The sequence below is a fragment of the Myxine glutinosa genome, chromosome 2 (assembly GCF_964187855.1).
Source record: "Myxine glutinosa chromosome 2, kmMyxGlut1.1, whole genome shotgun sequence".
In the NCBI taxonomy this organism is placed as follows: domain Eukaryota; kingdom Metazoa; phylum Chordata; class Myxini; order Myxiniformes; family Myxinidae; genus Myxine; species Myxine glutinosa.
The window spans coordinates 7636163-7649653 of NC_136262.1; the positions used below are offsets into that span (position 1 = coordinate 7636163).

Here is a 13491-nt window from a genome sequence, read left to right on the forward strand (position 1 = left end):
ACGAAGATTGTATAGTGCCAAGAGTCCAAGCTGGAGGTGGTGGGGTGACCGTTTGGGCTGCTTTTCATGCAGGGGGCAAAACTGACCTGGTTGTTCTGAATGGAAACCTGAACCAGTTCAAGCACAGGGCCATTCTGGAAGAAACATTGCTTCCATTTGTTCATGCAGCCTTTCGAGGAAACTTTGTCTTCCAAGATGACAATGCACGGCCTCATCGTGCTCGCATGATCCAACACTTTCTTGCTGACCGTGGTGTAGAGCATATGGAGTGGCCTGCCATGTCTCCGGATATGAATCCGATAGAGAACTTGTGGGCAGAATTAACGCGTCAAATCGACAACTTGGACCAGCAAGCCTGCCTCTGTGCGTGAATTGCAGCAGGCTATTGTAACTGCATAGCAAGTGATTCCTGTCCAAACCTTGGCAAATCTCGTGAACAGCATGCCTCAACGTGTACGTGCTCTCCTGAATGCTCGTGGGGGTACACGAAGTACTGAACTGTAATTTTGCTGTCCGTAATCCCAGTCGTAATTTAACTTTTGTTTTTGTTAAAAAAAAATTTGGCTAATGTGCAAAATAAAGAGATACTTCTGGGAAACGCACAGAAGTTTAACACAGTACTGTCCGTGAATTGAGTTCGATATCAGTTTACATCACTTTCAAGGATCAATTTATTTGCTTCGAAATGTCAAATGTCGTTTTTGTTTCTTTTAAAGGTCACATTAACAAAATCTAGAATAATTTCAACATAATTCCAATGAACTTTTGGTTCTGTCTTTTTTTTGTTTTTGTTTTTTTGTTTTGTATACTGAATCGAGGCTCGTGAAAGAGCTGACATTTACTTCACAAACAAATCAACCAGACAAACAAAATATATAAAAAGTGGGAGCGGAAGACAAGAGAAGGGGAAGCACACAAACACTTGAGAGCACACGACATTTAAGAGCAGGGAGATGTGTGGGAGGGAGAGGGCTTGGGGGGAGGAGGCGTGGGAACGGGGGGGGGGGCCTGGGGGAAGTATAAAACACAAGGACACCAAGGACTTCCAGGACAGAAGTTGATATTTCAAAAAAGTGGAATTGGGGTGAAATTAGCGGGGATAGAAAACATCAATGTTTTGGATGGGGGAAGATAAGAGATGGTGGTGAACAGCTGTTTTAAAGACCTGGAGGGAGGAGTGGGATTGAAGAGAGTGAGGGAGTTTGTTCCAGAGGCAGGAGAAAAGAGGAATGAAGGAGTGAAGGTGAGCAGAGAGTCTTGATTTTGGCAGTTTAACCATAAGAGGGTTGCTGGCACATGTTGTGCGACCTGTAGGAATATTTGCTGGACAGAGCACAGAGAGAGCTGGGGGAGCAAGGCCGGAGAGGAGTCGGTAGAAGACAGAAAGACCACCAACCTGCCTGCGGTGAATGAGTGAAAGGCCCTCGGAGTTAGCTTCATCGCAGGAGATTGTGACTACAGGACGGTCGTTCTTGTTCATTCGAAATAACAGCCATGAATCTCACCTGTCTGCAAACACTCACAATGAGGTGATGATCATAAAGGTATCCCCACATCTTCACAAACCCACCCTCCACCTCCACTCTCCAACCACTTTTATCATCCATCACTCTGTTTAACACTGCATCATAATATATACTGTACTTGGTCAACATCCTATTGGTGGTTCACAAGTTATCGCGGTGACAGGATTTTTACCTAACATGACCTCTGACATCTTGACCCCAAAATCTAAACAATTCATCGTTACATCATAGTACATACTTGATCGAAGTTTGACTCAGATCCCTTCAATCAATCTCAAATTATCATGGTAACGAAAACCTATCACGGACGGACAGCAGGACGGACAACCCGAAAACATAATGGCTCCGGCGGGCGACGTCGTCGGAATAAAGATTGTCAAAATATGTCGTGGTGGCAATCCGTAAAAGATGTTGGTGTTGTATTAAGTTGTCATTCCTCCCTACCTTGTTTGATTCCATCTTTTTTTTTTTTAATTGTTTAACTATTTTTCCCAATCTGGATGCCAATGACGTCATCATCCAGTAAATTCTTTCGAAGGGTATTTACTTGGGGAACCTCCCAAGCACCACTCCCCTTAATGTTAAATCTCATAAAGTCTGTTCCTACTTCCCTTAATATCCCGCCCAGTATTCCAATTCCTTCCGTCTCGACTCAGACATTCTGCTACCTTGTTGTCCTTCACTTTTGGAGTCATCCATTTATTTTGTACGCAGACATGGTAGAATTTTTCTTTACCCACTCTCTCCTTTCTCTGCTTCGTCCCTTCTATTTTCTCAACACACTCCTAAATCCTCCCAATCTTCCTCCCCTTCTCTCCCAAACTCCGTTCACATCCGTTCCTTCTCCTACCATCCTACATTATCTTATTTTCCTCAATTTACCCCTTACCTATATGTACACAATAAATAGATACCTCCATTCCCATCCTCTTCTTTACCTTTATTAAATGTTGACATTTCCAATTTCCTTCTTGCCAACCCCTCTCTACCCTGTGTACATGTAATAAATAGATGCCTTATAAATGGGTCCCATGTATTTGCAAAAGGAGGATATACTGCACGATATACAATAGTACGCTTACGGTATCTCGAAAGGTAAATTTAGAATTCTCTTTTCAATAATCGGTATGTCCCTCTGTGAACCTCAATGAAAGCATCATTAGATTAATCCAGAACCATCATAATCCATCATCATCCAGAACAGGACCCTTTTCCTTCATAAATTAAGCATTTTGTCATACCTTGCAATCCACGAGGCCTTGTAATCCATGAGAGACTTTACGGCAGTGAGTTTTACAGGAGGGTTTCTCACTCTGTGCGCATACGTAAATGCCATTCATGGGGTTGAAGTGTATTGTGGTTTTATTAATTTCAAATGTCATTTTGAAAAATTGGTACAGGAATACCAAAGAGAGAATGTCGCTTCCTTCGTTGGTATCATTGTAATTGCTTCAGCCATTATTGTGTTCGGGTGGATGACATTTATCAACAACTAGCAGGAGTACCTGGCATTGCCCGGTGATGTTCTAATCCTGTTGACATTTTTAAGAAATAAAAAATTTTTTCTATTCGTCTAATTACACCCAAGGAGGAAAATTTATATTTAATATGATATTACACCCCCTCTCCCATCCGCCCCCCCTCCGCCCCCCCTCCCCCCCCCCCCCCACACACACACACTAATCAGGGATAGTTTAATGTTACCTTTCATAGAGCTACAAAGGCTCAGGCACTATAAAGCAATTTTTTTTAAATCCCCCAAAAAAACGAACTTTTTTTTTTTCCAGTTTAAAAAAAAACTTTTGCCAAAACACTCCCAAGTCACTGATGAACCTCTGAAAGTTTGATGAATATCCGTTCAGCCATCACTGAAAAAAATGGCGACACACACACACACAACAGCTCTCTTTTCGTATAGATTTCGTAGCGCTACCCGGCATCGACGAGTCTATTTTTTATGGGGGCCTCAAACACTTACCTACACCAATTAAGGAATGAGCTCGTAGATCATTTAATATTACCTTTCACAGAGATACAAAGGCTCAGGCAGAAAAGAGCAATGAAAAAAAAAAAATACAACTTTTTCTTTAAAAGTTGTTTTTGCCGCAAACACTCCCAGCACTCAAACGTGAATCTCTGAAAGTTTGACAAAGAGTTCAGCCATCTGAGAAAAATGGCGACACGCACACACACACACACACACACACACACACACACACACACACACACACACACACACACACACACACACACACACACACGTGATCTCACCGTTTGATACTTTTATGATGTATTCGAATCTTTCTCATTGTTGTTCGTTACGAAAACGTTCAACAATACTAAAGGTTGTGGTTTTTATACGTTTAATTTACTCCACAGTAGCTTTATTTTTTCCTGTGCCATCCCAACATATGCCATCTTTGATTATATCGATTTATTTTGTTTATTTGCTTTGTTTTTTTTCACGTTGATGAACCGTTGTACTGTTTACAGTGTTGGTGCTACCAAAGCACTTTGTTGGCCAGGTTTATACTGGGTGGTTTGCCATTGCCTTTCTTGCGTTGTTTGTGCACACTTTTAAACGCTGAACATCAAGCAAGGCAAGGACCATTTTCTGGTATAATAATATACACCACCCAGTCTGGTATAATAATATATATATATATATATATATATATATATATATATATATATATATACTTAGTGTCACTTTAAACGTTATATTGACAATTGTACAAACACGCATACAAAGTAATTTCTCTCAACATAAAAGCAGAAATTCAAAACTCTATCAGAAAGTTTTTCCACCTTTGAGAAAGAGTTTCTCGTCCATCTTTGTGACATGTTGAATGTCCATCCACTGCCGCATTATTTGTACACAATAACCTTCCCTCTGTTACCCAAATTTCCATAAACCTCATCGTAAAGGAAGAATAAATAAACAAACAAACAAAATTAATAACCTGAGAAGAGGAGAGAATAGAAGAGGAAGAAGCAGGGAAAAGATGGCAGTAGCATCACGTGACTCAGTTGCAAGACGTTAACATTCAAGACAGATGTGTTTTGAACAATATTGACTTTTTCACATCAAATATGATGTAAAAATGTCGGGTAATTCTCATTACTCGTCCTCTTCCATTTACACTTGTACATTCAAACGATACGAGTCATAAGAAATTCATTTATTTCAGGCTCAATGGTCAACACATTAAAGCAAACCCATTAATTTAACCAAAAGTCTCCGAGACATGCTCTTGCAGCCATGCGAGGTCAAAGATGGATGCCGTCATGGCACACACAGGGTAGAGCCAGCCAGGGCTGAAATTTAAAGCCTTGGTAAACACGCTGGGAGTTACTCTTATTGACTAGGCCTTTCACTCGACTAGAAAACAACCGGGTTCTCTGTTCGGTGAAAGTGAACCCTCTGCCCCCAACCCCCGCCCGTTCCCGCAGGTCCTCTGCCAGTAAGACCCAAATTTGAAACATTTTACATACTCAGCAAACACACCAACAACTCACATATAGTCCAGCTACTGTACTTCACCATGCACTGTTTCCAAGGTAAAATGGTACTTTGGGAATACGATTTAGGCTTTTGGTGCTCGTGACCATAGATTGGCAAATGCACATCATGTCTTACAAGGATCACACGTCAACACCACTCAAACACACCCGATAAAACACAAAACCAGCCACCACTCATCTCCCTCCCTGGGCCGACCTGGAGTGCCAGGGCCTAATCAAACGCGTGGCAAGGTGTCCATCCGACCCCCATCGGATACACAGACAAGTATCATCGATCACAGAGCTCAACCATCATCATGTCATAAATACATTCATCACTTCTCTCCAATATGTCGTCTAAGGGTTGAATGATGAACATATTCCCATCGACTAGCCCAGTAGAGTGGTCAGCAATGATCCTCGCACTCCATTTTGGATTGTTGTCATTGCAAGGGAGGTCAAGATGGTGGCAAAAGTGAGGATTGCTATCAAAACAAAACTGGATGCACGTCACTTACCATCACAACCTTTTCATACGGTACAATGGCAAAGGGAACTACCTTGGACAAGATTCCCAAATTCATGCCAACATTCCCATTTGAGAGCGACATAGGACAAGTCCATATTCCAACATTATGATTATTCTTGGCCAGAAAAATCATCGAAATCTTAAATTAAAGTAAAAAAAAAAACGTTTCCTCCACCATCATAGTCTTGTTCTTTAACGGCCACAATTATTCCCATGTTCTTGTGGGTTTGGCCATGGGAAATTTGACCCAAGTATTTCAAGAAGCGGCTGGCTAGGCCTGACATTCGAATAGGGTTAAATCACCTGCCTGCGAAACACCGGGATGACAGGTTGAAGGTCGGTCAGGATTCAAATTCAGGTAGATGATTCAGAGGCAGGATCAGCATAATGAAAAATTCCAATGTTACTTAGTTTGGAAGGGCTGACATTGAACTTACTGAAATGACTCACTGTGCTCCTTCCAAATAATCTTCTTCCTCTTCCTCTGTACCTTTTCACATTTACCAGTCACGTAATGTACAAAAAGACGATGCGATACAAAAGGCCCGTCTCAGGATGAAAACAAATTGCATATTTGGATTCAATTTTACATCATCGATGGCTTTGTGGTTTCAGCATGTCCTCCATCATCGAGGACGCGTCCACTCGAAGGTCATATAATAATTTGTCATAAAGTTAATGTTTGTTTTATGCACAAACTCCGCCATAACCTTAAAATACTAAAGATACAGGAAGTGAATTCTTTTTTTTAAATAAATTGATATATGTGGGAAAATTACAGGCCCAGACCAGGAATCGAACCCAGGTCCTCTGGTGAACCGTACCAGTGCTCTACCATCTGAGCTATCTGGGCGACCCTGACCGAGCATGGAATTTCCCCACAAATATGATTGCCACTCTCTTTCCGTCAATACTTCCGGGGCGCTCGCTAATACTTCCGGGGCACTCGCTGCCAACCATCGGAGCACCAATTGGTTTTCATGATTATCTCTTCCATTGCACTCTGGGCCTGCTCTTTCTCCACTTCGATCGAGCTCCAAGAACGTGCATCGTATTTCCATAACTAGGGCACTACATGTGGAACAAGGAAAGGTAATCATATTGACCCAATTAATTGCCATAAAATCTTTTGTTGTTGTTATTATTGTGTAAAACAGAACATCACAACGCACAAAATAAATAAATTAATGGCGTCGTCCTGGCTCTTTGGCAAAATAAGATCACATATAACGCTCCGTTCACTAGACTTCCATTGGAATCACAGAAAAGTGCAGCACTACACCGACCTGGAAGATCCTGGATTAGAATCCCATACAGAGGGGAAGTGCAGCCCTATAACGCATCACATCTTCCGGTGATGCCGCGTATCTACAAGAAGGAAGTGTTAGGCCTCGGAAAAGTCGACCGTTGGCCTAGCACGGCTGCACCTTAGGCTGTGTAGCTTTTGGCCCCATAGTTTCCTTTTTACTAATGCCGTCTGCTGTACGTAACTGTGATATAAGGGTGGGACACCGCATGAGGTAACGGTGATGGTAAATCAGCCATGCGCGTTGTTATGGTTGGAAATGAATCCGACTGCCAGACGATATGGAGTGTACAACATGCCGAATGAAAATGCCTTTCGTTATTATACTGCAACACGGGTCTGAAGCACATTTCACAGAAACCCGATCACGGTTCGACATTTGGGTCATTTTCGATGAACACCACCAAACTGAGAGTCTTGATGCATGATCTCTACCGGAAGATTCTCCTTTTCTAGTGGATGTGATCACGTACACACTACACAGCAAGGCAGGTTTTACTGTGTACGTGCCATGAGCAGGAATGAGAGCGAGAAAGGGAAATATGGTAAAATAATTCTTTAAATAGAGAGATAAATAAAGCGTAACATCATCACCACCAACAACAACGGAGAGAATAGATGATGCAGTCACAGGTGGCCACTTCATTCTGGTTAGGATCGTCCGCGTGAGAAAAAAACCCAAACAGGAATGAAACGCAATTGGGTAGTTGGACAGCAGTAAGAAACGGGACAGCAAAAGTGAAAGAAAATGAAAGAAGGACAATGGAGGTGGAGGTAGCAGTGGATGTAAAGAAGCGAACACCTCCTTGCTTTTCGGATCATGGCACAGGCTCCATTATCGCATGGTCCACTCCTGAGATTCCTGAAACCTTCAGCTCAATGTCGTACTACCTCCAGCTGTCCTCGTTTCCATAACTGGGAGTTCAGGGGAAAATGGCGATAAGGAATCATGGGACTTTAGAGGAGAAAGATCAGGGGGAAAATCACAAGGGGGTTGTCTACCATGCTCATTGTCCTCACCCTTACCCTGAAAATGTTCACTCCTTGAGCGGTTATTTCCTCCTTGAACCCTCCCACTACATGTTTCAGCCTCATTGGTTTCTTTATCATGTCTGTCCTCTTCACCATCCATGAGTGGGCGGACACGGAGTGGACCACGCCGAGACCTGAGGGTCCAGGCTGGACTACGCGGAATGGGTGGGGGACTGCGTGGAAGGGAAGGTGGGATTCTATGGGGGGATGGTGAAAACTGGGGGGTCCATGCCATGCGAGATCCTGACATTTTCAGAGCTGGTGAGGAGTCAAAAAAGGAAGTTGGTGATGAAAGAGGCCTGGAAGATGACACTTGTTCTTGATTGTCTCCTCCACACAAAGGAGAGACAAGAGCACAAGGTACACATTGTGCGGCCGGGGCATGTGGAGATACAAATAAAAGAGGGGGTCGGCCCCTCCTTGCATCGTCGGTAGGTGTCGCAGGCGGTTGGACAGCTGGACGGTGAGGTGTGAGCACTGGTGTTGTGGCTGGCGTTGGGAGGCCCACAGAGATATCGGGCACAATTGTGCGGCCAACAGACACAATGAGAGGAACTGGAAGTCGTGTAGAACCTTGTCTCTCCTGAGCAGATGGAAGACGAAGCGGGAATGCGGGCTTTGTGGAGCAATGGCGCCGCTGTTTGGCGCAGATACATGCTACAGCAGAAAGCAGACCAAGGAGAAATCCAGCAAGGCCACATCCTGCAAGCAAGGCAATGGAATGGCTGTCCAGCACTTCTCCACTTCCCCATCGTCCAGCTGAACGAGAGCCTTGGCTTCTCCCTTTAGAAGGTTGAGGAAGGGGGATATGAAAAATACATGAAAAATACATAAGGAGACACAAGAAACTTGGATGCAGGAGTAGAACATCTCGATGTAACAGTTTATCAACTTAAGTTCACTGGGTGAGGGAGGGGTGGGGATGAGACTAGTGGGGCAAGCACAGACATCACCAGGGTGTTCAATACACATATAATATGACAATAAAAATATTATTATATTCTGCTGTCACGACTTTTGCAGGGAGACCATTTCATCCATTTACGACTCTGAGTGAAAGACCCCTAACTTACGACCATCTTAACACTCCTCTTTAAAGTAGACAGACATTATGTTTTCATTCCTGTTTGTCTGTCTGTGAGCAGAATATCAAAAAGTTATGGATGAATTCAGAAGAAACTTAGTGGACAGGTGGGGTGTTGGTCAAGGACGAAGTGATTAGATTTTGGTGAAGATCCAGATCCAGATCCAAGAATTAAAAAATTTTTAGAGCGATTCTTCACAATTGAGAGATGGGGCAAAAACGATAAACAGTGAACCCTTCAATATCACGGGGTTGAATATCGCAGGTTTTGACCAATCACGGCAACCTCTACATACCGATTAAGTTATCGCGGGGTTTCAGTGTGACCAATCGGGGTTTTTGAGCTGAGTTGTGATGGTTATCTCACACACCGTTAATAAATGGAATGGCGTCGAAGTGTAAAACGATAGACAAAAGTGATTCTTCTAATTTTATTTATTTGCTGGTTTACGAAACTGCAGAATGATTTATAAAGGAAACACATCAACAGTTTACAAAGGAAACAGTCGAAGAGATAATATGGGAGGAATGGTGGGGGCATTTGAGGGGGCAAGTTTGATCTACTTCAACACAGCAGGAGACTTCATCATAAAGCCAATTTATATTTATTCCACATGTTTATTTCAATTGTGATGTGTTTATGTTTGGCTGTCGCCCACTTTCCTGTATTTTCCTCAAAGCCCGGGAACCTAACCTCCTTTTTCACATAGGAAATTGGTTTTAACTATCGTGGTTTTGAATGTTGTGGTATTTTCCAAGAACGTAACCCTCACAATATTTAAGGGTTTATTGTATAGCACGATACCTCAAAAAGTTATGGACGGATTCGGATGAAGCTTAGAGAACAGGTTGGGTGTCTGCAAAGGATGAATCGTTTCAATTTTGGTGAAGACAGATTGGGTTCAGGTGATTAGTGCACAGGACAAGACCGTGCCTGGTCCAGCTATTTTGCAAAGATCACTAATTAGTGTGAACAGACATACGGCACCGATTAGCTCGGGTGTTCCATTGGAGTGAGCTATCGTGGCAAACAGGCCCGTAATCCATCTCGGAGCAACTAAATCAGTTGCCCGGCACAACCGCTTTGACGCAGTTCCTCAGATTCGGACCGGGCAACTGGGACGAGTGACGACCACAACAATATAAATATATATACACACATATACACAAAAAAAGAGACAAGTGAATTTGTTTGACATTGAAATAAAAATAAAAAGGACAAGTCTTCATCCAATTTTTGTAGAGGAAATGAGTTACCTGAACAACTTTGCCAATTTGGTGAGGCATCAAGCTCCAAGTCCTGTTCAAAGTGTTTCCTAAAGCAGGAAGTGGTGGAGTAAAATGATCACAATAACAAGGTGTTTAACAGTTGGCATGTGACAGAGATGAACAGGTTGTGGGTGACATTGAGATCAGTGTGTGGATGAGACTGACCAGGAACCAGGAGTTAACAAACAGCAGGTTCCCCCTTGCCAGCCACAGTTGGGGTCACGTGAAGCCAGGCACGCCCTGTCAGGAACACCACAACAAATGTAGAATTCAAAACACACTAATACAAGTTCCCATATAAGGAACTTCAATGCAGGAGGAGGCCATTAAGTCCATCAAAGCCTGTGTGATGGTTGCCAACCTATGGTTGTCTGTCCATGTTCTATCCTTTTCAAATTCTGAACATCAAACAAAGAAGCAGCAAATACTATCTTTAAACTTTAAACATGACAAATACTAGTCATGACTTGGCCTGGGTTCGAACCGCCGACTTCTTACACTCAGCGCGGACGCTCGAAGTATTACACAATGCCGGGTCCACATTGTACTGCACCACAATCACATCTCTCACAGGATTAGGATGCTATTGGTCAGCAGGTTGGCCCCAAAACTGTGGGAGTATAACTGTGAAAAATCAATGTACTGAAGGAACTGCGCTCCAACGCGAGTCGAAAGAATTGACGCGACCAAAGACGGAATTCGTCCGAGTTGCTTTATTGAAACAAAACAGCTCAGGTATTCTCACAAGCCCGTTTATCGGGCAGCAATATATATACACATTTATGTCGGGAAGTTTGCCCGGCAAAAGCTATACCGGGCATGCCCGGGTGTCAAGGGCGAGCCTTGGAAAGGCGAGTCTGGACCTGCCCGGGCGTGTTTGGCTGCGGCCTGGCAAGTCGAGGCTGGGCATGCCCGGACGCTCTGGGCGAGCCCTGGAAAGGCGATAGCGGGCATGCCCGGACGCTCTGGGCGAGCCCTGGAAAGGCGAGAGCGGGCATGCCCGGGAAAGACGAGACCGGGCGTGCCCGGGAGGTTCGGGCGTGCCCGGGAACAGTGAGTCCGGGCATGCCCGGGAGAGGCGCGTCTGGCCGTGTTCTGGCCGGTGCAAGGCGATTGTGTGCATCCAGCGGTAACCGCTACACACGCCCCTCCAGAATCGACCTGCACCGGCAGGGTCAATTTAAGGGGGGTCCGGATGACCTGGCCGAAGCGACCCCTGGAGGGTCGTGGGGAGGGGTCCGACGTGGTGGTGGGTGGTCGAGCGGGGGGAACTGTGGACGGAGGGCGGCCTCGCCGCGGAGGAAGGGCCAACCGTGGTGGTCGGTCGACGTCCATGTGCGCCGGTTTGAGGCGGTCCACAGAAATCCGGTCCGGCCGGCCGCCGAAGTCGACGATGAAAGACTTGTCGCCCCGTCGCAGGACCCGGAAGGGCCCGTCGTACGGCGGCCGGAGTGGCCCCCGGTGCGCGTCATGACGCACAAAGACGTACTCCGCTGTGCGAAGCGCCGGGGGGACGTAGGACTGGGGGCCACCGTGGCGGGACGTCGGCATGGGGGCAAATCGTCGGGCGGCCTCCTGGAGGTCCGAGCGCTGGCGAGCGGCGGACCAGGGACTGGTAGCGTCGGGCACGAATTCGCCCGGGATGCGGAGCGGCTGGCCATAGACGAGCTCGGCGGCGGACGCCTGGAGGTCTTCCTTGGGGGCCGTGCGAAGGCCCAAAAGGACCCACGGCAGCCGGTCGGCCCAACCGTCGTCCTGAAGGCCGGCCATGAGTGCGGCCTTCATGGAGCGGTGAAACCGCTCGCACAACCCGTTGGCTTGGGGGTGGTAGGCCGTGGTGCGGTGCAGCATGACCCCCAACGAACGGGCGACCGCGCCCCAAAGCTCAGACGTGAACTGTGGGCCGCGGTCGGACGAGATGTCCGCTGGTGCGCCGAAGCGCGTGACCCAGGTGGCGATGAACGCCTGCGCCACGTCGGCGGTGGTGGTGGAGGCGAGGGGCACGGCCTCCGGCCACCTGGTGGTCCTGTCCACCATGGTGAGCAGGTGGGTGAACCACCGCGAGGGGGGCAGGGGACCCACCAGGTCCACGTGGACGTGGTCGAAATGCCGTTCAAGCACGGCGAAAGGTGCCAGCGGGGCCTGGGTGTGGCGGTGGACCTTGAGCCGTTGGCAGGCCGTGCAGGCGTTGGCCCAGTCGCGGATGTTTCGTCGAAGGCCGTGCCAGACGAAACGCGCCGTCACCAGCTTCTGAGAAGCTTTCCGGCCCGGGTGAGAAAGGCCGTGGATGGAGGCGAAGATGCGGCGCTGCCAGGAAACGGGCACGATGGGGCGAGGCTGGCCCTGGGAGACGTCGCAGAGCAGGACGGTGCCCGCGAAGGGAATGTCGGCCAGGCGGAGGCCCGTGTCCGCCGCACGGAGTGCCTGCACCGAGGCGTCGGTGGTCTGGTCGGCCGCCATGAGCGCGAAGTCCACGCCGAGGTGGACCGCGTTCGCGCTGGCCCGAGAAAGACAGTCGGCCACGGCGTTGTCTTTGCCGGCGACGTGCCGGATGTCCGTGGTGAACTCCGACACGGCGGAGAGGTGGCGCTGCTGGTGGGCCGACCACGGCTCCGTGACCTTAGCCATTGCGTAGACCAACGGCTTGTGGTCGACGAAAGCCGTGAACGGGCGGCCCTCCAGGAGGTGTCGGAAATGGCGAACGGCCAGGAATAGCCCGAGCAGCTCGCGGTCGAACGTGCTGTAGTTTAACTCGTTCGGCCGGAGTTGCCGGCTGAAAAAAGCGAGTGGCTGCCAAACCCCGTCCACCCATTGCTCATGGACGGCGCCCACCGCGTAGTTGGAGGCGTCCGTAGTGAGGGCAATGGGCGTGTTGAGCACCGGGTGAGCCAGCAGCGTTGCGTTGGCGAGGGCCCGTTTGGCGCTGGCGAAGGCCGCGTCCATGGCCGTGGACCAAACAATGTCATGCTTGGCCGGCTTGCCCCGGAGGGCCTCGTAAAGGGGCCGCATGAGCTGAGCAGCGCGGGGCACGAATCGGTGATAAAAATTCACCATGCCGAGGAACTCTTGGAGGGCCTTGATGGAACGGGGACGCGGGAACGTGGTGATGGCCTCGACCTTGGTCGGCAGCGGCACGGCCCCGGTCTTGGTGATGCGGTGGCCCAAAAAGTCAACGGTCGTCGCGCCGAAGTGGCATTTGACCGGGTTGACAATTAAGCCGTGCTCGCTGAGGCGACCGAAC

At 47.5% G+C, this 13491-nt stretch overlaps 1 protein-coding gene across 2 annotated transcripts in view; it reads right to left on the reverse strand.

The window, feature by feature from the left end:
• Positions 1–4693: 4693 nt before the first annotated feature.
• Positions 4694–13491, reverse strand: part of LOC137422074 (semaphorin-6A) — a 159955-nt gene continuing 151157 nt past the window's right edge. For both annotated transcript variants that reach the window (XM_068108799.2, XM_068108798.2), the window contains 3 exons: positions 10416–10490; positions 10239–10297; positions 4694–8680 (listed from right to left, as the gene is read on the reverse strand). In XM_068108799.2, coding sequence (XP_067964900.2) covers positions 7737–8680; positions 10239–10297; positions 10416–10490 — 1078 coding nt within the window. In that variant the 3' untranslated portion in view covers positions 4694–7736. The remainder of the gene's footprint in view (positions 8681–10238; positions 10298–10415; positions 10491–13491) is intronic.